We start from the raw sequence: 25,993 nt of genomic DNA, 5'->3' as shown, positions 1-25,993 counted from the left end.
CACTGAGCCACCTCCCTGCCTCCCAAAAGGTAGTCTTAAAGGCTCTCCTTCAGTAATATGTCTTTTGTGTGTGTTTTAAGATCATATATTTCTCTGATAATATAATTAGAAAATAATTTATTAAAACTCTCTGAATATTAACATCAAATAAAAAATTAAGGAGATATGCTAATCAAAGATATTCAGAAAGTATAAGAATGGACTTTTTTGACATCATAAAAAGCATCTAAAACCAAAAGCAAGCATTATATACAATTGAGGGTACAGTAAAACTTTTCCCAGTAAACATGGAAGTGTGAAGCATTCTCTTAGACATTATTTAATTAGTTCTGGTAATGCTAGCAATAGCATTAAGACAAGAATAAAGGAATAACTATAAATTAAGAGGCAATAAAATGAACCCTGTTTGCTAAGATCATGATTATTTACTTGGAAAATCTTGGGGAATTGGCAGATACATTGATAAAAAGCTCCAGCAAAGTTTCAGGCTACAAAATAAATCTTCAAAAATCACCATTATTTCTATATATTAAGACAAAAACAAAAGAAGCAATGATAGAGAAATAAAGAAGAACTTCTTAGAGGAATAGTCAGTGCTCAAGGCCATGCCAATATAGTAAAAATGACAACACAAGTATCCCTTCCACAACTTCCCCATTGTGGTTTCAAATTATTACAGGTGAGCATAAGAAATTAAATGGGAATTTTGAGGGAGTTTTGTAGAAGCTACCATTGATTCACAAAGGCCAATAGACAATATTGGAAAAGTTTAGAAACTCAAAAATGCAGAAAATATATGTATAGTATTGTATAATATCAACATGTTTTATCTTTTAATACTATAAATATATACAATTTCTTTTTAAAAGTTAAAATAAGTAAAAAGTTAGTTTTATAAGTATAATGCAAAAACCAGCAGATACACAACGTCCAGAAATATCTTAATATTGACCTGTGTATAAACCCAGGTTTTACAATAAGGTACTGTAAACAGCCCATAAAATCCAGACTTCTCTGGTATGAAGAGAGGGCCAAAAAATTTTATGTGAATTTTCCATACTCTGTGTGTCGGTGCATTGTGCCCCAAATCTCTTTGCCAAAAAAATTATATGAATTCAATTACTAAATACTCTTTACAAGGATAATAAGGACAAATAATTACAGAAAATTATTGCTCCTGGTTGGGCTAAGGCAATATAATAAAAATTATTATACTACTTAAGTTAGTTTATTGATTAAGTGCCATTCCAGTCAGACTATCAAAGGTTACATTTTAGAGCTAGGATCAGTTTAGCTAGAGGAACACTGTCAAGAATCGAATGGGAAATATTGAAAAAGGAAGGAAGGGTTCCTAGAAAGATTAGATCTCAAATAATATTTTACAGTATGAATCATTGAAACTATTTGGTACTGTTTAAAAAAAAATAGAATAGATTAGGTACCAAAGATCCAGAAGCAAACAAGCCTAAGTAATACAGTGTTAATAACCCCCTAAACCCCAACTACTAAGGTAATTATTCACTATCTGATAAAAACTACTGGGAAAACTGAAAAGCAATCTGGCAGAGATTGGATTGAACTACCTTCTCCTACCATTTGCTACAATAAAGTCCAAATGGAACCATGATCTAAGTAGAAAAGATCATATCAAAAACAAATTAGGACAGCAAGGAAGGAGAAAATCTTTCACAGCTATTTAGAGGGGGGAAAGTTCTTAACTAAACAAAATATAGAGGTTCACAGGAGATAAAATGGAAAATATTGATTATATAAAATTTAAAAGTTTTTGTACTAAAATAAGACAGCAATTTTATTAAGGAACTGATGAAATAAGAATAAGAGTCATCTCCTGTATGTGTAGGCACTGTGCTAGACATTGAGGATTCAAGTGCAAAGAATGAAACAGTTTTTACTTATATTGAGCTTACATTCTAATGGGAGAGATGAGTAATGTAAACTCTATATAACATAAATATGAAGTTAATAAATACAAACACATATATGTAGATGTACACACACAGTAGTTAAATACAATGAAAGTTTTTTGGGAATAAGGTCACCAGCAGTTGGGAAATCAGGAAAGACTTCATGCAGAGGATGATGTTTGAGCAGCATCCTAAAGGAAGAGAGGAGAGGGACTGTTAAACAGGGGTGAGGGGAAAGTGCCTTCCAGACTTGAGGGTTGGCCAATGTAAAGACATGGAGATGGAAGAGGGAGCATCATGTAGGAAATGGAGAGGAAGACAGTTTCACCTTACACTGAGTGTGGGGGTGGGTGGGTAGAAGAGGAGTAATAGCCAGTGAAGCTGGAATGATAGTTTGGGCCAGGTTGTATTGGCTTTAAAGGCTAAGTAGAGGAGTTTATATTTTATCCTAGAGGCAATAGGAAGCCATTGGAGTCACATGGAACAACTCTATGCTTAAGAGAAAATATTCTGAGAGCAGGAATGATCAGATACTTGAGGTAGCCAAGAGGTACACAAGGAATGCATACCAGGTGGGGGACGTAGAATGTTGTATGGAATAGACCCATGATTGTGAATTGATGACACACATTCCAAAGATGGCACACAGAGACCTCTTTGTGGGCATGTGTGCTAGTTAGATACTAGAAAGGCAGAGGGACTCTGCGGAGCTGTTCCCTCCCCCCTCTCCACTGTGCCTCCTCCCCTTACTCCCTCCACTGAGCAGAGCACCCGAGTTACTTCCCTCCCTTTCTCCTACCCCTGTCTGGGGTAAGGTGATGGTGAGGGGCATTCAGGCTTGGGGTGGGGCAGGGCACGGTGCCCAGTCTGGGTGGGGGAAAATGACATGGCACATGGTATCTAAAAGGTTCACCATCACTAGAATAGACCAATATGGCTGAACTCTAGTGTGTGGAGAATACTATGTGGTAAAACTGGAAAGGTAGGCTGGAATGTAAGAAGATTGAATGGTGAAGCATTCTAAAAACCAAAGGGTTTAGTTTTTAAAAACTACACTTATCATTTAATAAGAGCAAAGTACAGTAAATCTATTACCTCCCTATTTTCAGACAGTTAATCACCTTTTTCTTTCTCCTTTATAAAACAAACAGGAGCAAAATTAGGATTTAATTTTGTTTGTCATCCATTATACTATCCACTCTGATAAGCAATCTACTTCCTTAATCCTTCTCTTTCCCTCATTATGCCATTCTGTTCAACATTGCTTTCCTTATGAACCTTGGTTCTTTGAGTTTTATAACACTCTTGTAAAAGTTGTCCCTTTTTAAAAAATAATAATATCAGTTCTAAAACAGAAGAATGGCAAGGCCTAGGCAATAGAGGTTAAGCATCTTGCCCAGGGTCACACAGCTAGGAAGTGGTTTGATATACTTCTTATAGGACTATGCCATGCTTTTATATTCATCCGTTCTCTAGTAGCTGACCTTGCTTGCATTTTTTTAAATGTATCTTTAAAAAATTAAGATGATCAGTGAGTTTCCAAAGCATTTATGCTAATATCTTTAGGCAATATCCTTTTTTCATATTCCTTAGATTTTTCCCTTTAGAATTAAACCTAAGTTTTCTCATCAAGGAATAAGTAAATTATACTATGATTTTTTCCATGTGAGATTTTTTTAACTCCCTAAATATTTTTATCTTTATTCAGAAAAAAGTGAATCCCGATCTCCCAGTTGAGATTAAGCCCAGTAATCGAGCTCGGAAGCATCATGAGGAGAAAATAAAGAAACAGAAACAGAAAGATATGTTGAAGCGATGGAGAGAGGAACAGCAGCGTCATCATATAGAAATGAGGTAGAAATGGGGAGAAATTTTCAAAAGTATGAACTTTTCATACTTTTTCAATCTTATCACATGTGATATTATGTGATAATTAAGTGACCATTTAACTGTTTCTTTCCTCTGAAAAGAAGAATGTTTATCCTTCTCAGTGTTTTTATTAGCATAGCAGTGATAACACTAAATTTTCTTCATGGGGCAGCTAGGTAGCTCAGTGGATAAGAGACCCAGAGAGGGGGTCCTCGGTTCAAATTTGACTTCACTTCCTAGCTGTGTGACTTATGACAAATCACTTAACCTTTATTGCTTAAGTTCTTGCACTATTATCTTATTGCTTTCAAAGGATTGTAGATCTAGAGCTAGAAGAAAATTCAGAACTCATCTAGTCTAACTTCTTCATTTTACAGATGAAGAAACAGGCCTAAAGAAATGATGACTTACTGAATGTCACATATACATACAAAGTAAGGAACAGAGCTGAGATTTGAACTGAGGTCCTATGACTCTCAGGTTCAGCGCTCTTTCTATTTACATTGTTTCTTCATGATTTTATCAACTTCTGATGATTTTTGACCAATCAAATAATAATGAATCAATATGAATTAGCAAGAATATTGGGATGGTTTTAGGATACATTGATTTGAGTCTATCTTTACTACTTACTAGTTATTTGACCATAGAAAAGTCAGTAAATTCTATGGTTTCCTTATCTGTAAAAGGAGAGATTTGGATAAGATGAAACTTTAAGGTATTTTCCAGCTCCATAATCTGTGATCTATGCTCCTATAATAACAATGGTTGTCATTTATTTATATATTACTTTATGATTACAAAATACTTAACATACATTAGTTATTTGAAATGAGCCTCAGAGCTTTGTGAGTTAGGTGGTATAAGTATGATTATTTCTATTTTGTAGATAAGGAAACTAAGAATAAAAAAAAGATAGTGTTTTACCCAAGTTCCCAGAGTACTAAATGGCAGAGTTGGATTCAAAACTAAGTCTCATGTTTTCTAAACCAGTTTTACTTCACTATTGAATGCACTAAGTCTTTGATATAACATCAGTTTATTAGCTACCTGATATAGGTAATACGGAAGAAACTGGAGAGATGGATAAAACTAATTAAAGTATGGTCTCTATCCAAAGGGAAAACAAAGTACTTCCTTGGGGCCAAGTTTGATTATTACAATAATGCATCATTCTGTTTCAATTTTGTTGTTGTTGTCCTTTGTTGTAGTTGTATATGTTGTTTTTCTAATTCTGCTTATTTTTATTTTGCATTGGTCCGTGTAAATCTTCCCATTCATCCCTGCATTCTTCTTATTCATTATTTCTTATGATGCAGAAATACTCCTCCACATTCACACACAATTGTTTAACCATTTCCAATCAATAGACATCTATTTTGAAAAACAAACAAGCATTTATTAAATCCATAATATGTGTCCAAATAGAACTTGCAATATTTCAAAAGAATTTAGAGGGGAATGCTATAAAACACATAAACATAGGTTATAACCATACAATAAGTATAATGTAGAATAGAATATGATAAAAGCACATATAATATCCAGACTGCTATGGAAGACTTAAGGAAGGAAAGATGATAATAGTAATAACAATAACATTTTCTTTACCATTTCAATAATTTTTAAATTTTAAAAAAATTTCTTGTAATTTTGTGAGGGAAGTAGAAGATTTCTGAGTGAGGATGAAGGGATAAGACAAAGCTTTTATATAGAAGATGACTTTTGGGCTTAGTCCTGAAGGATGGGCAGAATCTCATTTAAGAGAGATCTAGTAGTAATGAATCATATCAAATTAATAAGCACAGTGTTCAAATCCAGGAACAGATAAATAGAGGCCTCTGATTTGTTTCCATGTTCTTAGAATAGCGTTATTTCATGAGTTATTAATAAGATTAATAATAATCTAAAATAAAAACATAATGATTAATTAATAATCAATAATTAATTCATTAAGCCTGGGGAGTCATACTGTTGGCTAGCATGGTTTCTGGTCTCATTGTATCTTTTCTTCTACAGACGCTATGAAGAAGAAATATATTGGAGGAGAGTAGAAAAAGAACAGTTGTATTGGGAAAAACATCAACACCGAATGGTGACTGATTGGAATCCACCTCCCCTCATGGGCAGACCAGGGGGACCTGTTCCCTCACTTTTGGTGAGTCTTCATATTACTTTCAGTTTGCATGACTTTTGCCTGCTATATATTAAGATGTTTGACTTTTGTTATAAATTTTAGAAATAAAATTCTTTAATTTTCCCCCAAGGTGGCTTCCATGTTGTCTTTTTTTGAATAAATAAGATGTGACTAGAAATTGGTTTATCTGACTTAGATGCTGTATTTCTTACAAGGTTATATGTTTTCACTTAATGGCATTATTCCTTTGACTTCTTCAGTATCATTACATTTCTTGGGAAATCTTACTCATCTATCTTTATTTTTGGAAATATGACTCTTACTAGATCTCCTTAGACTAATTTGTCTGTGCAGGTTGGGCCCCTGATGTTGAATGGGAATCTTAGATTTGAGTGATCCTGATGAGCCTTGCTGAGGGGAAGAGGCCAACCCATCTCATTTTAAAATCTCTAGATGGGAAATGTAAGAAATTGCCAATGGGGAACCAACTAGAAATCAGATCTGTGCTTCCTGCAGTCATCAGGAATCCACTGGGAGTGTCTGGAAAAGATAAAGGTATAAAATGAGTTGATCAAAATTGTGTTTTCCCCCCTTCTTTTCTACTCTCTACATAAGTTAGAAATTCACCCCTAATATAATATATTTTAACCCAGCCAACTTCTATCTCCTTCTCTCCTTTTAAAGCACCTGAAACCAAACTTATTAAATGACTCGTTTGATTTTGGCCAGGCTGCCTTTGACTTTCTTTTGATGCTGTTTGCAGTGGCTTTGCTGGTTTGATAGTTTTGAAGTAGCCATGAGAATTCTGTCATTTTGTCCTTTTTCTCTCCTTGTCTCCTCTCATCTTCCCTTTACATTCATTTAAATATATGGCCTTTTCCCCCACAGGGTTCAAGGCGTCCCAATACTTCTGATGACAGGCATATCATGTCCAAACATTCTACTATTTATCCCACTGAAGCAGAGCTACAGGCCATTCAGAAAGTGGTTTCTCATTCAGAACGAGCCCTCAAGCTGGTCTCAGATATCCTGGCAGAAGAAAAATCAGAACATCAAGAGGAAGAGGGTGGTGAAAAAGGGTAATTTGAGTTCATAGAATGTTAGAGCTGGAAAGGCCTTTAGAACATAGGGAATAGGAAAAATATCAAATGATGTCGTCCATCTTTCTTTTGTTACAAAGAAAACAAGTCTTTCTATAGAAAGTGAGGGAGTTGCCTCATGGTGGAATCCTTGATTTCCTAACTCTCAATCCAGTGTTCTTTCCTCTATTCCACATACTTGATAATCATAATTTCTTTTGATTTTAGCAGTTATTACAGAAAAGCATTTCTTGACTTTAGTATTTCAAAATCCATGCTTTCCGCAGTGTAGTTGGTTCCTATACTAGTATCAGAACACAAGGGTATGAAGTACATTAAAAATGATTAAATCATTAAAAATGAGTTGCTGTGGCCAACCCATTGATGATTAGAATCTCTATACAGATTGGTATCATACACTAAAACCCTAGAAAAGTTAAATAGTGAAACTCTTCATTATAAAATCTGCCCAGTCAGATGCAAGCATGAGATTAATTAAAAGGTCTGGAAGAAATATGAATTCCTGTGTATAGAAATGGACAGATAATAAGATGCAGAGATTATAAACTGGAAGAATCCTTAGATACCATCTTGACAGACTTCAAATATAATTTAGTATAACCCCTACATTTTATAGATGAATAAACTGATATCCAATTAAATTATATGATATGTATACAGTCACATAACTACAAGTGGCAGAGATGGAACGTGGACATGGATCTTCTGACTTCAAATCTAGGGCTCTTTCCATCTTCCTATACTGCTTTCTACTATTCTTTCTCATTATCCCTTACTATTTTCCATTAGTCTAGGAAAATTATATTTTTGGTATTTCCAAACTAGTTTTCTTTTCCTTATTCTGCTTCCATTTAAAATTTCTTTCAATTACTCAACTATTTATTGCATGTTTACTACATGTAGATCTATAATATACCTAACCCTGCTAAATGCTTTCAAGCCTATAAGAGGAAATCTAATATGATTCCTATCTTAAACTTAAGGGTTCAGTTGGGGAGGCAATTGACAGGAAACAGCAGTGAAGAATACACAACCTTTGTTTACTAAGGCAAACATAATGCCTTGCCATCAGGAAGAGCATTTTGAATTTTTCTTGTGGTTGCTTTTCAGAATCTCAGACTTGCTTTTTAACACTCTCTTCTATGATTATCTCCTTAATAGCAAAATAGATTCTTCATCAAGAATACTGAAAGGTGTGATGCGAGTTGGGATCCTAGCAAAGGGCCTTCTCCTCAAAGGAGACAGGAATGTGCAACTTATCCTTCTGTCAGCTGAGAAGCCCACACAGTCCCTCCTCCAGAAAATCACTGAGCAGCTACCTAAGCAACTTTTGGTAAGGTCTTTTTTTAATCTATTTCCCTCATAGAAACATTTTTTAAAAGTTTATTGATATATTTTGTACATCACCATAATTTCCCAATATATCCCTCTTTTCCTCCCCTACCCAGAGAACGATTCCTTATAACAAAGGATAAAAAAGAAAGAGAAAAAAAATTCAGCAAAACTAACTGATGCATCAATCAAGTCCCAAAGTATATGCAGTGCTCTACGTACATAGTCCTCTACCTCTGCAAAGAAGGGAGGGAAGTACATATTGCTTCTTTGGGGCCAAACTCGGTCATTATAATTTTGCAGCATTTAGTTTCAATTTTGTTATTGTACTTTTGTTTACATTGTTGTAGTCATTGTCTATATTGTTTTTTCTGGTTCTGCTTACTTCATATTGCATTGGTTCATGTAAACTTTCCCATGACTCTCTATAGTCTTCATATTCATCATTTCTTATGGTATATTTATGTACCACAATTTATCTAACCATTCCCTAATCAACAGGCACCTACTTTTAAACAAATAACTATTAAACCTATATTAGGTGTCAAGTATAATGCTAGGCACCAGGGATTTTAAAAGAGGGGAAAATATACATGAACCCTGCCATCACAGAGCTTACAGTCTTTCTATATTAGTCAGTGATAGAAGGTAGAATGTGACAGAGGCAAAGGAGAGATTAAGAAAAGGAGCTCAGCTGTTTTCAACTGACAGGTATTAGGAAGGTTTCATTGAGAGATGGTAACTTGAAGGATGGAAAGAATTTCAACATATCATGATAAAATAAAGTGGTGGTAAATCTACTGAAGCTGTTACAACTTTCAGGGCCTTCCAGAAATAATGACCTACTGGAATTTCAGGGTCAGTATACCATCTCATGAGATTGGGCCCCTTGAAAATCCAACAGAGAAAGCAGGGTTCTTCAGGGAATATGTCAAAAGGTAGAATGTACTGACCTTATTAAGAATAAATAGTAAATGTAATAGCACAGTATAAGTTTGGGTTCCTCTGTATTTATTCCATACCATATTACCTCCTTCATGAATCAATATATATAGGATTGAGACCTCTCTGAAGGAATCACTTCCAAAAAACAAAGTGAAAACAAAACCTGAGCAAGAAAGGAGTAGATGAGATCATCAATTTTAATAATAGATAATCTGAATAGATTCTGTCTTTCAGGATCATCACTTTATAAGCGGGATGGAGAATAAAGAAAAAAATTTGAGAGCTTCAGTCTATAAATAGGGCATAAATCTCATAATTACCTTGCAGTGTAAATGATTTCAGAAAAGAGTTGCAGTTAACTCACTTGAAGAGGGTGGATGGCTTACAGATGGGACAGAAAAGAACCAGGCTATACTTTTATTTGGACTAGGAAATGGATGGATACAAGTTTGGAAAATAGTAAAAAAAATGAGAAAAAGTAATCTCAAAGAATTTAGATTAGGACAGGGTAATGGGAGGACAAGTGAGTGTGGGAATAGGTTAGTATCAAATTAATATGAGCAAAAGTAATAGAGAATAATTTCTGACTTACAATAAAAGAGAACTAAATAGAGGAAAACATAAACTTAGTAATTATAAACTTTAATGTAAGTAAATTAAACTTTCATATGAAAAAGAATAAAGGGGTAGATTATAAAAACAAAATCCAGTGCATTATTGTACATAAAAATCATGTTTTAAAACACTGATTACCTGCCAAATGATTGAGGCAGCTAAGTGGCTCAGTGGATAGAATACTAGACCTGGTGTCAGGAACACCTGAATGAAAATCTGGCCTCAGACACTAACAACTCTGTAATTCTGGGCATGTCAGTTAATCTCTGCTTTAGTTTCCCCAACTGTAAAATGGAGATAATAGTACCTAACTTGGGAGGATATGAGGTAATATTTGTAAAGTTCTTAGCATAGTGTCTGGCATGTATAAAGGAATTTAATAATGATGCCTTCCTTCCATTTATCATTTATTAAACTCCTAATAAATAGGATAGGCACTGTGTTAGGGGCAAGGGATATAGAGATAAAAATATAAAAGTTTTGCCCTCAAGACCATTCTCTGCTTAAATAACACTTTTAATATGAAAACTCCTCTAATTTGCCAGCTGTTAATGCCCTTCCAAGCTAAAAATTTACAGAGTTTTAAGGAAATTAAAAAAAAATTTGAGAGGTAAAGGAGAAGAAAGTAGGGAATGAATTCCAGGTATGAAGAAGAACTAATGCAGAAGCATGAAAAATAGGAGATAGAGTATAATATGTGAAGAACAAAAATAAAAGCTGTTTGGCTGGACCAGAGATTTGTGTGAAAAAGGTAATGTGTAATACAGTTGGAAAGGCAGATTCAAATCAAATTGTGAAAAAAATGTTAAAACCAAATGAAAGCTTTTGTTTTATCTTAGAGTCAACAAGGAGGCGTTAAAGCTTGTTGAGTAATGGAGTGACATGGTCAGTTCTGCAGTTCAAGAAAATTAACTATCTGGAGAATGGATTGGAAAGAGGAGAGACTTGAGATCTATTAGGAGGTTGTTGTAATAGGCAGTTTTTGCAGTAGGCTAGTAAGGGGTAATGTGAACCTGAACTAGAGTGATGATCATATGAATAGTGAAAAGGGGACAGATGTGTTAAGATGTTGTAAAGGTAGAGAGGTAATGTTTGGCAAATAATTGGATAAGAAGGGTGAGGGAGAGTGATGAGTCCAAGATAATTCTGAGTTTGTAAACCTAGATAACTAGAATAATGATGATATCCTTGACAGAAAAAGAAAAGATGCTTGGAGGGTTTGGAGGAAAGATAATGAAGTAAATTTTGAACATGTAGAATTTCAGATACCTATGAAACATAAATTTTGAAATATCAAGTAGGCCATTTGGAAATATGTTACTGGGGCTCAGGATAGGGACTAGAACTGGATATATAAATTTCATAATCATTTCCATTGAGATGATTTAACTTATGGGAGCTGATGAGAGAGTATACAGAGAGAATAGGAAGGTGTCCAGGACAGAGCCTTTAAGGAACACTCAGAGTTAGGGATTTAATATGGATGTTGAACCAGCAAAGGAGAGTGAGAAGTAGACAGATAGGTGATGAACAAAGAGAGGAAAATGTTACAAAAACACAGAGAAAGATTATTCAGGAGAAGAAGGTAGTCAACAGAGTTTAATGCTGCTGGGAGGATAAAAAGGATGACATTGTTAAAATTTAGAAATTAGTAACTTTGTAGAAAGAAGTTTCAGTTGAGATAAAGAAACAGAGTAAAATGCAGAGCTAAAAAATATACATATTGAGGAAAAATAAGGCTTGAACAAAATTTATTTTGCATCAGGCAGTTCAATCAGGCAATTAAGTGGTATTTATTAAGTTCTTACTTACCATGTTCCAGGCAGCACTTTGCTAAGCACTGAGGATACCAAAAAAAAGAAGAAGAAAAGAAAAAAACTATCCCTATCCTCAAAGAGCACCTTACATTTTATGGGGAAGACATGCATAAATAGGCACATATAAGATAGATAGTCACAAGTTACCTCTAAAGGAGAATGCACTCCCCCAGCCTCATCCTCAGTTCAAGAATACCAGAAAAGTACTCCTCTAGGGATTGCATTTTAGCTCGTTTCTGATGGAAGCCAGTAATTTTTAATTTCTTTTTTCTTTTTCTGTTGTTTGCTCATATTTACCCCGTCTTTACTCCCTGCAGTTGCCTGCACTTTTACTCCTCTCATTTTTTTGTGGGTTTGGGTTTTTCTGTCAGTCTTCACCCTTGAAGCTTTGTCAGCAAATCTCTCAGCACAGTTTGTGGGGGAGGGGTGTTGGAGCTTGAGCTTCCCTGCCCTCTGAAGGCTTTGATGAGATTCAACCCAGCTGAGTTGCAGAGCGGGATGTTCCCTGAGGCCAAAGCCTGGGGTGGGGGAGAGGGACAATATGGAGTGTCTCCACTACTGTAACTAGGCTGCCTGCTCTATGCTCTGCGCTTCTTCTCTAACTGCTTTCCCACCGCCTGTGTTTGACTCTCTGAGCCTGGAATAGCTTTACCCACAAGGTACTCCCTCCAGACCAGCACCTTTGCCCACCCAGAGGTTCCAGCTACCGCTGGAGGCTTAGTGCTCTAGGTGAGGTAGGGGTCCCAGGACCTTCCTTCTTCCTTCCCCTTAAACCCAAGTGTTCTTGAATTCCGGCTTTTGGGGGCATACCTTTTAAGTTGAGTCCAGCAGGAGAGTTCCTTGGCTCTGTCTTGTTGTTAGTTTTGATTTTCAGTCCCCTAGGAGCATTTAGTTTGTAATTGGTAAGGAAGGGTTTTCAGAGGTCTGAACTTTTGCTGTCTCTATGCCACCATCTTGACTCCTCCTCGAAGCCAGTGATTTTAGAGGTGGGGAAGGGAAAATATTCCAAGTATTGAATACTATTTGAGTAAAGGCCCTGAGAAAGGAGATAGAGTACTGGGTGAAAGCAGGAGCAAATAGAACTAGAGTGATTTGGTAAAGATGGATAGATAAGAAAGGAAGAAAAGAAAGGACCAGGTTATGAAGAGCTTTAAGCTAAATAGAAGAGTTTATATTTTACATAACTAAAAAAGTAGATATTTCCATTATGAATTTATATAAATCAAGAATAAAAATTTATTGTTGAGAGACATAAATAAGAAACTACAACGCACAATGAAAATTCTCAGATATTCAGGTGAATCTGTGATCTTGTTTATATGTGTATTCTTACCATGGATTAAGATCACAACGCATTTTGTCCCTATCTACTCATAAAATCACAAGCGATGGTAACTCATACTTGGGGACTTTAAAACTTCTCTTACAACTATGAGGACACTAAGTTAATAAGAATTTATTAAGCACTTACTACAAAGAGAACACAGCCCATCAATTAGTTATCTTGCTTTTGTCACATGACAATGAAATTACCATATTTGCCATAGTAGTTAAATGTGTAAAGGGAAAACAAAATTGAATCTCAAAAAGACAGATAATATTAAACATAGTATTTGTAGGAGACTTGAATGTTCTTTCAGAACTAAATAAATCTAAAAGATTAAAAATAGACTATAATAGTATTGGAAGAGTTTTATTTGAATAGCTTATGGCATGCTATCCATGATCATATTAAAGAATACGCATATTTTCAGGGTCACAAATATTTTATAAAAGCAAATTATGAATAAGGGTAAAAATAAAAGTTATAAATAAATTAATAATGGTAAAAAATAATAAACATAGCATTTACTGACCATAATGTAATAAAATTGGTATTGTATTGAGAATGTAAACAAATGACACAGGTCTAAATAAAGATTAAATAAAGACATCTTGAATAATAAGTTAATCAAAAGGACAGATCAAAAGAATAGCAAATAACTATTACCAAGAATGACAATGGGACAATATGCCAAAAAATTTTAATGTAGTTTGAGTGTTACAGAGAAAAAATTATATTTCTGACAGTATATAAATACAAAATGGGAAAAATGATGTTGATAAATCATGGAATTTTTTTAAAAACCTAGAAAATAAAATGACAAATCTAAAAAAAAGGAAGAAATCTTAAAATTAAAACTAAGGCAGAAATAAAAAAATGAAAAATGAAAAGTCCATGTTAAATTGAACTATACATTTTTTCAAAACTAATAATCAATAGTCTGTATCTAAAACCTGAACTCATCTCTTCCCTTACGCTTACCCCTCCTCTTCATTTTCCTATTTCTATTTTTTTTTTGTAACTCTTATCTTCCATCTTAGAATCAATACTGCATACTGGTTCTGAGGCAGAAGAGTGGCAAGGGCTAAAGGCATTGGTTAATATTACTTGCTCAGAGCCACACAGCTAGGAAGTCTGTGAGGTCAAATTTGAACTGAGGACCTCTCTACTGAGCCATCCAGCTGTCCTCTTCCCTATTTGTTTTAAGAGCACTGTGTTTTCAGCCATCTGGGTGCATAACCCAGAAGTCATCTCCCCATAACCATCTCATATCAGTTACCACATCTTGTTGATTCTGACTCCTCAATATCTGTTTCCTTCTTCTGCACTCTATATAGTCAACCTAGTTAACGCACTCTTACCTAGACAAACCTCCTAAATGTTCTCCTAACATATCTGAGAGTGAATCTTCACGGTCTCTTTTCCTCTCTATTCCATTTTCCACACAGATGCCAAAATGATATTCCTATGTCACTCTCCTTCTGAAGAAGCTTTAGTGACTCCCTATTTTCTTTAGAATAAAATGTACAATTCTATATTTGGTTTTTAAATTCCCACACAATTTGACTCCAGCTTGCTTTGCACACCGATTATACTTTACTTTTTATCACTCCATTTTGTAACCAAACTGACTTATTTCCTTTACTCTATATACAACATTCACTTTTCCACCCTTATGCTTTTGAGTGTCCCTTATGCCTGGAATATTCTCCCTCTTTACCATCACCTCTTAGAATCTATAACTTCTTTCAGCTCTAAGTGTCTTATCTTTGAAAATTTTTCTGATTCCCTTAGTTTTAGTACTCCAAAAAAAGACATTTCATATGATATATGTGTATGTCTATATATAGATAGATATTTTTGTCTAAATGTTTTGTCTACCTATGTAATGTATAAACATGTCCCCCTTATTGAATATAAGCTCCTGGAGGGCAGGGATTGTTCCACTTTCTCATTTGTGTCCCCTGGTGTCTGACATATAGTAGGCATTTAATAAATGCTTACCGATCCATTAGCTAACTTGTTCAAAAAAGAAAAATCAAATTATCAAAATCAAAAAGTAAAATGAGTTCGCAGTGAATTGAGAGGAAATAAAAGTTATCAGAAATTACTAACAATATAAACCAATCAACAAAAATCAGCAACCAGTCTACATGGCATTAATGAAATCCAAGAGGAATAATAGAAAGAGAAGTCCAATTCAAAATAACTATAAAAAATTCAATGTATCAAAGTGAATTGTCTAAAGCATGCCCTAAAGAAATAAAAAATGACAGGATCTCTTCTTTTTTTGCTCTGTAATATCTTTTTTGATTTCCTGAACATCTATGGGTTCATTTATCATCTTTATGCAAATTATGCTCCACATCTATAGATCCAGCCCTAGACTCCCCCCTGAGCAGCAGAATTTCAGAATATTGAAAATTGAACCATAGGGAGAGAACCCTGGACTAGGATTCAGGAAGCCCTGGATTCAGATTCTACTTCAGGGCCTTCCTAGTGGAGTGACTCTGGGCAAACCCTTTTATTTCTTTGTGCTTCCATTTCCTCAGATGGAAAACAAGAAGGTTGATTTCATTTTGGGAAAAATGACCAAAAAAAAATGACATGCTTTAGAGACTTTGGAGGAATAGGCACTTTAATATACAATTGGTGGAAATGTGAATTAGTGCAGCCTTTCTGGAATGCCATTTGGAAGTATGTTAAAAAAATTACTAAACAGTGATACCACTACTAGACCCATCCCCCAGACAGACCAAGAAAGAAAAGAATCCCTATGCACAAAAATATTTATACCACCTTTTTTGTTGTAGAAAATAACTGGTCTTTAAAGGGGGTGCTTATTAGTTGAGGAATGGTTGTAATGTGATATATTGATACAAAAGATTTCTACTCTTCCATAAGAAATGATTAAAGAAATGGTTTCAGTGAAATCTGTGAACTCCTTTAAGAACTGCTGCAGAGTGAAGTGAGCAAAGCAGAATAACAACATTATAAAGACAAACAACTTTAAAAGCCTTAAAAACTCCATAATCTTCCCAATGATGAACTATGATTCTATAGAATATTGTAATCATCATCTTACCCATCTCTTGACAGAGAGGAGATATACCAGGGTACAAAATAAAACACTTTTTTTAGACCTGGACAATGTGGGAATTTGTTTTGCTTGATTATGCATTTCCAAAGGGTTTTATTTTCTTTTTTTCCAATGGTGAGGATAAGAGAGAAAAAAATTATTTTTGCTAAGTAAAAATATTAATAAAAAATGAAGGGCGTGGACTTTATGGCCTCTATGGTTTCTTTCTGCTTTAAATCTAGGATCACATGTAAAAAACAGAATTCATTATCTTTTTTCCCAGACTCCTTATTATGACTGAGAGCACCACTATCTTCTTAGCCACTTAAGCCCTCAACCTTAGTGTCAATCATCATTCCTCACTTTGGGAAAACCTTGAATAAAATTAAGAAAGAGGTTGAATTAGCTGGAAGAAAATGACCTAAAATTTTCAATTGATTAAGTACAACTTTGTAGAGGTTTAACTAAGTTTGTGGATCACATTGCCTTTCAATAAAGTAGGAGCTCAAAGAAAAGAGAAGTACTCCTGATTTAGACATGTATAAAACACTTTAGGGAAGAAAGAAAGAATTTATCTGTTTCTTAAATGTATGTGGCACCTTCATAAAAACTGTGTATTAAGGCATAACAATCTTACCAACAAATGCTGAAGAGCAGAATTATTATTGGTATGATGGTAGTTTCTTACCATAAGGAAATAAAAGTAAAGGGCTTTTGGAGAATAGATTAGAAATTAGTTGGGATAAACTAATCCTAAGGAATGTTTGGTCAAAGTACAAATAGAAACAATAATTCATTAAAGATAATGACAACAGGGGCAGCTAGGTGGCTCAATGGATAGAGCCAAGTCTAGAGATGGGAGGTCCTGGGTTCAAATTTGACCTTAGATACTTCTTAGCTATGTGACCTAAGGCAAGCCACTTAGTCCCTGTTTGCCTAGCCCTCAGGCTCTTCTCTCTTGGAACTGATATTTAGTATTGATTCTGAGACAGAAGGTAGGGGTTTAAAAAAAAAAGATGACAACAGTGCGACAACATACCAAAGCAAGAACTTTAGAACTAAAGTCCTTTTTAGGATTTAGAAGTTGTTATTGAACATTTTTTAGAAATTATGCTGCTCTTGCCAAGTCATTATGTTTTTGAAGAAGCAAGAGAATAGGAAAAGTAAAATTATCTGAAAATCAATAAAATCTTTTAGGGACTGAAAAACATATGTGAGCAAGTTTTAAAGGACTTGATCAACTGCCTCACATATAATTAATGCTGGCCTATGCACACCCATGCAAGCCTTTTACCCTGTAAGCAGATGTCAGCTTGGAGGTTTTGGAAGGAGCCCTGTGCCAAGAGAATTTTGAATACATAAATCAGTTGCATTACTAGTAGAGGCTTAACTAACAAAAAGACACATTACATCTATAAGCTGGAGTTCATATCTTTGAAGTAGGAAGGAACTGAGAAATTCAAAGTCTATATATGGAGTGAAGAAGTTGCATGTGTGGGTGGACAGCAATATACTGACATTCTGATCTGTATCAAGTTAGATTCTATCAGCCAGAGATAGGTAGCAGCACTAGCTAACTTTGAATTAAAGGAAAGGAAAGACTAATGTGGATGCAGAAGTCCTGTCCCGAAGGTCACATGATTCTGAAGCTATGGTCATATCTAAAGAAGGAATAAGAGATACCTATGATAATACAGCTGAAAATTAATAAGTTCCATTGCATGCCAGAAGTTTATATGAAGCTTACTACATTAAAACACAACTTTCTTTGTTCTCTCTGCTTGTGTGGAATGATATAAGTGAAGAAGCAAGGCATTTATGGTAAAGGACTCCAGTGCCAGCCCTTTGAAGGTACTTTCTTTTTGAGACAATGACAGAAATTGGACCTGAGTATTGGAGAACAATATTGAACTGTTACTGATCCAAAATATGGTATCAGGAAGTTGGTGCTACTCAAATTATGTTGCTCTATGACCATAAAAACTTTACCCGAAGACTTTGGACTTTATGAATCAGGAAAGGAACCTAGAGTTGGTAATTAACCAATTTTATTGGTCTATTTTTGCTACAAATGCTACCAAGAAGTGTGAGACTTGTATGTAAAGCTGTATTGATGCTGTATACTTAAAAAACATAACTATTAGCAAATCTTTGTGTTTTATCTGCATTGACTTCCTCTCCTAGATGATAACAAGGACATAAACCATATATTGGTGATGACTAACCACACAGTACATGCACAGGCATGCCCTACTAGGAATCAGAAAGCTTCTGTGATTTCTAAAACACTGTGGGAGAAGTATTTATCAGTATGTGACTTCCTAAAAGGATCTGTTCAGGCTAAAGCAGAGATTTTGTAAGTATTCTGCTCTGAGAGATATTAACTTTTACTTGCATAAAGAAGTCTAGAACAAAATCTTTCCACCTTGAAGGGGACCCACAGTTTGAACATTTCAGTTACTCCCTAACGAACAGAGACAATTGATAGTAGGCACAAATCTCAGTGGAGCCAACAAGTGACTTTTCCTGTTACATGCTTACCAGGAATGATTTCACCAGTTTTACACCCCAATTTGTAGTGTGAGCATGAGCCATGTCTATTTATTTGTGTTTTAGTATCTGTGAAGCTAGAAAGATTGCGTATACTTATAGCCAGTACATATTTTGTTTGAAAGAAAAGCTGAAGGAAGCTTGTTGTTTAGTTGTCTCAGTCATATCTGACTCTTTATAACCCCATTTGGCATTTTCTTGGCAGAGAAATATGGAGTGGTTTGCCATTTCCTTCTCTAGCCCATTTGACAGATGAGGAAACTGAGGCAAACAGGGTTAAGTGGATTGCCTGGGGGTCACATAACTAGTAAGTGTTTAAGACCATATTTAAGATCAGGAAGATAAATATTCCTGATTCCAGGCTTGGCATTCTATCCATTGCACCATCTATCTGTCCTGAAAGAAATTTGCCACCTAACTGACTCCAGCCCTAAAGAATACAGAAATAAATAATACCATGATTTCCAGTTTATTAAAAAAAGTGATAGTTGGTATCACTAAACTGTTTTTCTTTATTATAACTTAATCAATGAATGTGTAAGTGCTTATTATATGCCACTCATTGTGGACAGAAATGCAAAAAATGAAAGTTTTTACTGTCAAGAAGCATACTAACAAGGGAGACAAACACCACACACACTAATATATATGTAACATGCTAATATGTATACACATATTAGAATATATGTAGACATATATATAGAGAGAGGTGTTTGTGAGTATCTATGCATGTGCAGATTATATATAAAGAGAATGAATATAATTTAGAGGAGGGTACTAGCAGTTAGGAGATCAGGAAATGCTTAATGTTGAGTATGATGTACGAATTGAACCTTGAAGGAAATGAAAGATTCTGTGAGTCATAGATGAGGAGAATGTATATTCTCTATAATACATATTATAGACAATTCAAAGAGATGGAGAGAGAAGCTAACAGATATGTGAAGAATAATGAGGATACCAGTTTGGATGAATCAGAGTAGGGAGGTGGCAAGAGGCTGGAATGGCAATGTAATAATATATAAAGAAATCTGAACCTATAGATTTGAGTAAAGTTGTGAAGGATTTTGAAAACTAATCAGTTGGTAGAGTCAAGATGTTAGAATAATAGGAAACAGTACAGCCAAATTTCCCTAACACAACTCCAGAAAGATCAAGAAAACAGACTGAATCCTAATCAGGAAATCCAAGGGGGAAACATCAAGAAGAAGTCCCAGACCTATATAGGAAGACTTCAACCTTGAGAAGAATGCAGGAACAGGTACTACTTGGCAGCCCTGTGGTTTACTATCCCGTTCTGGGTCACAAATCAGGACCAGACTGGAGTAGACTTGTGCCTAAGGGTAACATTCTAAGCTATGTACTGAGTATTCAGTTGCATTGGATAAGTTATTCTTTGCTAAAATTCTATATCCTTTACTTTCAAGAGTATTATACTCCAAATTCTCTGTTCTCTTATGGTGGTGGCTGCTAAACTGTGTGTGATCCCTTCTTTCCTGTTTTGTCCTGTCTCATCCCATGGCTCCTTGGTACTTAAATTCTTAATTTCTGAGTACTAGCAGTATTTTTTTTCTTTGATTTGGAAACTCTGGATTGCTTTCTAGTCATGGGCCCTAAGCTGTATATTGATCCAGTACCAGAAATGAAAGGTTGAATTCACAACTAGTGAAGAAATAAAGAAATTATTAGAAACTAAATTTTGCTTCATTATATGCCAATAAAACTGAAAATCTAAATTAAATCAAAGAATATTTACAAAAATAAGACAATACCTAGATTAGAAGAAGAAATAGAAGACTTGCTTCTATCTTAGAAGAATAAATTGAACAAATCATAAAGAAACTGCCAAAGGGGAAATAAACATGACAGGATGGATATAAGTGAATTTATTATAAGTAAATTATAGAGGATAATGAATTCCAATATATAAACTGGAAAAGAAGGAAAATAAAGGGTCCTAACCAAATTTCTTGAGTGAAACAAGTATGATCTTGATACTTGGGCCAGAGACAGTCAAAACAGAGAAAACTATAAATCAATGTTTCTGATTAATATCAATTCACAAATTTTAAATTAAATACTAACGAAGTGACTATACAATATAACACAAAATTATATGTTATTGCTGGGTTGTCTTGATACCAAAAAATACTGGGTTTGTTGCATATTCATAAAACTATAAGTATAATAGATCATATCAATAAGTCAAAAAGTCAGATAATTACATCTCTAGAAGTAAAAAAAAGCTTTTAAGATGCAACAGCCATTACTCTTTAAAAAAACAAAAACCAGAAAACTTAGAAATAAATGGAGCTTTCCTTAAAATGATAATTGGTATCTAAAACCAAGAACAACCATTATCTGTAACCAACATAAACTAGGGGCCTTAACATTAAAATTGAGCATAAAGCCAAGTGTGTCATTTGTTACTACTACTCTTCAATATAGTGCTATAAATGATAACGATAGCAAGTAGACAAGAAACAATAAATTGAGGAAAAACATAAACAGAAAAAATATTGCTTTTTGCAGGTGACACAATAAATTTACTTAGAGAACCCCAGAGAATCAGTTAACTGAAGTTAGAAGCAGCATTTAGAATAAATTCACAGATATCATTAGCAAGATAGAGGAAGTTTGGAGCAAATACTATTAGAGAAAAATTTGGTGAAACTGTAAAGCAATCTGATAGAAATTAGTTAGAGATCAATATTTCTAGGTAAGTTTCAAATGAGTACATGACTTAGACATAAGGAATACCTTAAATAAGAGCATCATTAGGAAGGTAGTACCTATCAGATCTGTGGATAGGAGAAGAGTTCATGACAAAACAAGGAATAGAGAGGGTCACAGAAGGTAAAATGGACAATCTTGATTGCATAAAATTAAAGTTTTCAAATTTTCAAATGAAGTTAAAATTAGAAGAGAAGTTGGTAAGGAGCAAATATATTTGTAGCAAGTTTCTCTAATAAGGATCTCATATTTAAGGTTTATAGGGAACTAATAGATTTTTTATGAGTCAACCCTCAATTGGTAGAGGTAAGAAGTTATAAACATACAGTTTTCAAAGTAGGAAGTCCAAACTATCAATAACCATATGAAAAATGTTTTAAATCACTAATTGAGAAATGCAAATTAAAATAAATCTCAAGATCCATCTCCTACCCATCTGAATGGCAAAGTTGACCAAAAAAGATGCTAAAGAAACTGTAAGAAAACAAGTAGATTAATGACTTTATTGTGGAGTTGTAAAGTGGTCCAGACATTCTGGAAGGTAGTTTGCCACTATGCCCCCAAAACTATTGTACTGTGCATATCCTTTGGCTCAGTGATACCACTACCAGGTTTATACCTGAAAGAGATTAAAGGAAAAGAACATGTATGTACCAAAATATTGCAGTTATGTTAGCAAAGGAATGGAAACTGAGGGGATATCCATTAATTGAGGAATTGAATAAACTATGGTATTTGAATGTGAATGGAATACTGTTGTGCTATAAGAAGTGATGAAGGATTTGGTTTCAAAGAAAATTAGACTTTTATGAACTTCTATAGAATGACGAAAGTGGAACTAGGAGAACAATTTATACAGCAATATTGTGAAGACAATCAACTTTGAAAATTTTAGGAACTCTGATCAATACAATGAAAAACCATGATTCCTGAGAACTTGTGATGAACCTGTCTGCCTACCTCCTGATAGGCAATGGACTAAAAGTGTAAATTGAGACATTTTTGGGACATGGTCAGTGGGGGGAATTTATTTTTTTTAACTGTACATTTTTATTTCAGGGGTTCTGGTGGTTTTTTCCTTTCCCAAAAGTGGTGAGTTTGGAGGGAAAGAAAATAGTTCTTTGTTTAGAAAACAAAATTGCATTTAATTACCCAAAAAGCCTCACCAAATTAATTGTGTTTATCCTTAAAGTAATAAGAAACCACTGGAGTTAAATGAATAGGGTTGTGGTCACATGTGTTTGAGGAAATAATTTGAGAGAGGGAATATTATAAAATAATGAAGTATAAAAAGCAAAAGATACCCTTAGTAAAACTTTTTTTTAAGAAAAGGATTTAATATCTTTATCCCAGGGTAAGGCATTGGAGAAGACTTTTAATGAAGGGAATTATTTTTAATAAGTGCCAGGTGAATGGTACAAATAATATTTGCTATGGAAGCTCAATGCATTAGGAAGATCATTTTGGCAAATAAATGAAGAATGAAGTAGAAAGAGGAGAGAGACTCAATGTAGGGAGAATGACAGAAAGCTATTGCAGTAATCCAGGCAAAAAGTAATGAAAGCCTATAATAGACTGGTAGCTGTGTGAGTAGAAAGAAGGGGACACGTAAGAAAATGTGAAGGTAGAAACTATAAGACTTGGCAAGAGATTCGATTTGTGGTGGGAGTGAATGAGGAAAATGAACCAATCTCTTCAAGAAGCTTATCTTCCATTTAGTGATGAGGGGGCAGAGATACAACATGTACACAGATAAATAATAAGTAAACTTTATACGTATAAACACTTTAAGGTTTGCAGAATGCTTTTTGTAATTTCAGCTTATACAACAACCTCATGAGGTAAGTACCATTATTAATCCCTTTTTATTGATGAAGAAACTAAGGCTGAGAGAAATTAAATGACTTGCCAAGGGTCATTTAGCTAGTTACATGTCTGAAGGAGCATTGGAACTTGGGTCTTTCTGAATCCAAGTATACTCCAATATACCACCTTAATTGTCAATAATAAAAAAAAGCATTTATAATTTCAAGAGGAAGAGAGGTCACTAATATTTGAAGGGATTAGGAAAAGCCTTATATAGGAGATGGTACCTAAACTGTATTCTGAAAGAAGTTAGGAAGCTGATAAAGGAAGAGGAAGTGCATTTCAAATATGGAGTACCATTTGTGGAAAACACATGGAAGCAGGAGATGGAATGTCATTTACAGGGAACAGTTCTAATCTGCTTGGAAAAGCATAAAGTAATCTAATATGAAGTAACTAATAGATATGAGCTAGATTATAGAGAATTTGAAACATCAGATTGAAAATTGTATTTAGATTAGACATAAGGAAATACTGAAAATTTGGGGGTAGGATAGTGATAGTCATATCCATGTTTTAGGTTTGTCAACTATGTACAGGATGGATTGTAGAGGGGGGAAATGGAATTAGGGATACCATTTTTAGGAAGCTATTGCAATAGTCAGGTGAGAAATGATGAGGACTTAAATTAAGATGCTGATGTGTGGAAAGAAAGGGGATGTTGTTAAAGTAGAATTTATAAGACTTGGCAACTAATTGGATATGGTTATTGAAGTAGCATGAAGAGTTCAGGAAGACTCAGAGATTGCGAGCCTAGTTGACTGTAAGAATGGTTTTTCCCTCAAAAGAAACATGTAATTGGGAGAATCAGTTTAAGAAAAATACATAGTATAATGAATTCCATTTTGGAAATGTTGGAGTCGGGGATGTCTTCAAGACATGGAGGTGGAGATGTCTGGCAGATAATGCAAGATTGGGATTCAGGAGGAATAGCAGGACTGGATTTAGGAATAATTTGTATGGGGATTATAACTAAATCACCAGGAAAAAGGAGAAAAAGGCAGAGGATAGTGCTTTGGTTTAGTGGATAGAAAAAGGATGATACCCCAACAAGAGAGGCTGAGAAGGAAAGGTGAAGACAACTAAAAATCCAATGTCATGAAAGCCAAAGAAAGAGAGTTTTAGCCAGAAGAAAGAAGTGGCTGACAATGTGAAAAATTATGGATAGATCAGTGGCAGATTCATGAGTTCAATAAAGTTAAAAAGAAACATTCTGGTTTTCCAGTAATATTTGCCATTATTAATGAGTCTCTTCCAAGACTGATTTTCTGTCATCCTCACACATTATCAACTCCTTTGTCATTTAAATGTTCCAAATTTATATGAAGACACAAAATAATTTTGGAGGGTAGGAGGGATTGTCATAGTCAACCTTTTAATGGACATATGTCTATATCACTAAAGTCATGGAATATTTTGACCTTTCAGTGACTATTTGATATCCCTCATTTGATGAAATCCTGAGACAAGGCACAAACTATTTTAAATTTGGACTCACTTAGAAATAGAGAATACAGTCTCCATGGAGGCCTTGGCACCTTGGGTTATTGTTGGGGAGAAAGTTGGAAGAAGTGGTTCTTTGAGGCAATGATGAAAAAGGGATGAACAAAGAAGAAAACAGAATAGGAGATGATCAGAGTACAGTATTACTGATAGAGAGTCACAGGGGACTGAGGCTTTTAAGAATGATGAAAAAGAGGTGCTTTCTTTCCTTTTGTAAAGTAAGTGGGTGCCACTTCAGCTCTGATGCTCTGTGTTCTCAGGGCCTTGTCAGGTTTGACATTGTATATTCCAGCTCTTCTATGTAATTGCATGTTGTGATGATAGCATTGGTGTTGTGAATACTGAGTCTTTCTGGTGGGATAAGACAGTCTTCTTATGTTTTATTTCAAACTTATAGACAGTAACCGAGGATAAGTATGAGGTTTCATCTGACACAGAAGAAGCAAATATAGTTATTGCCTCATGCAAGGAACCAAAAATGCAGGTTACAGTTTCTGTCACATCACCCCTGATGCGAGAAGAGACTTCCACAGACAAAGGTGAGGCATATTCTATTTCATTCATGAAAATCACGCCATCTTTCCCTTAAAATTCTTTATTATGTAACTATTTCAGTATGTTGAGAGGTATTGTGGTATTAATTAATTAAATATGGACCTGAATGAGATATTAAATTGTATTTCTGGGTTTGAATCCTCATTCTGAAACTTTTTAGCTAGGTGATCCTGGATAAGTCACTCAATTTGAGTCTCACTTCACATCTGTTAAATGGGAATACTAACTAACATTTGTACTATTTCAGAAGACTTTTGTGAGGAAAGTACTTTGTATATTTTAAAGTGTTATAAATATGTGGATTATATTTACTCTGCCCAATGTGCCCAATGAAAGTATTTTCATTGTAGGAAAGAAATATGGCATAGTGGAAAGAACTGCTGGAGTCAGAAGACTTGAGTTTGAGTTCCAGCTCCACTGCTTATTGCCTGGTTGAACTTGGACAAATTATTTAACTTCATTCAACCTGAGTTTCCTCATCTGTAAAATGGGAATAATACTTTATGAGGAAAGCACATAGTACTTCACTGTATTAATGGATCTGTATTCTTAGGAGTGAGATACTCCCTCCAGTGGTGCCGATTGCTATATATTCATGCCTTTTATGAAAAAGCATGAAAACATTTATTGTCCACATCCTTCC

The 25,993-nt window shown here is 34.6% G+C and overlaps 1 protein-coding gene across 7 annotated transcripts in view; it reads left to right on the top strand.

The window, feature by feature from the left end:
* ZFR2 (zinc finger RNA binding protein 2) overlaps positions 1–25,993 on the top strand; it is a 120,720-nt gene that overhangs the window by 74,384 nt on the left and 20,343 nt on the right. For all 7 annotated transcript variants that reach the window (XM_056822418.1, XM_056822420.1, XM_016432082.2 and 4 more), the window contains 5 exons: positions 3,634–3,779; positions 5,814–5,952; positions 6,820–7,010; positions 8,193–8,364; positions 25,193–25,334. In XM_056822418.1, the coding sequence (XP_056678396.1) occupies positions 3,634–3,779; positions 5,814–5,952; positions 6,820–7,010; positions 8,193–8,364; positions 25,193–25,334 (790 nt within the window). The remainder of the gene's footprint in view (positions 1–3,633; positions 3,780–5,813; positions 5,953–6,819; positions 7,011–8,192; positions 8,365–25,192; positions 25,335–25,993) is intronic.

The sequence above is a fragment of the Monodelphis domestica genome, chromosome 3, assembly GCF_027887165.1.
Source record: "Monodelphis domestica isolate mMonDom1 chromosome 3, mMonDom1.pri, whole genome shotgun sequence".
NCBI lineage: Eukaryota > Metazoa > Chordata > Mammalia > Didelphimorphia > Didelphidae > Monodelphis > Monodelphis domestica.
Note: the sequence above shows the minus strand (reverse complement) of the source record. Positions and strands in the feature narration are given on the sequence as shown.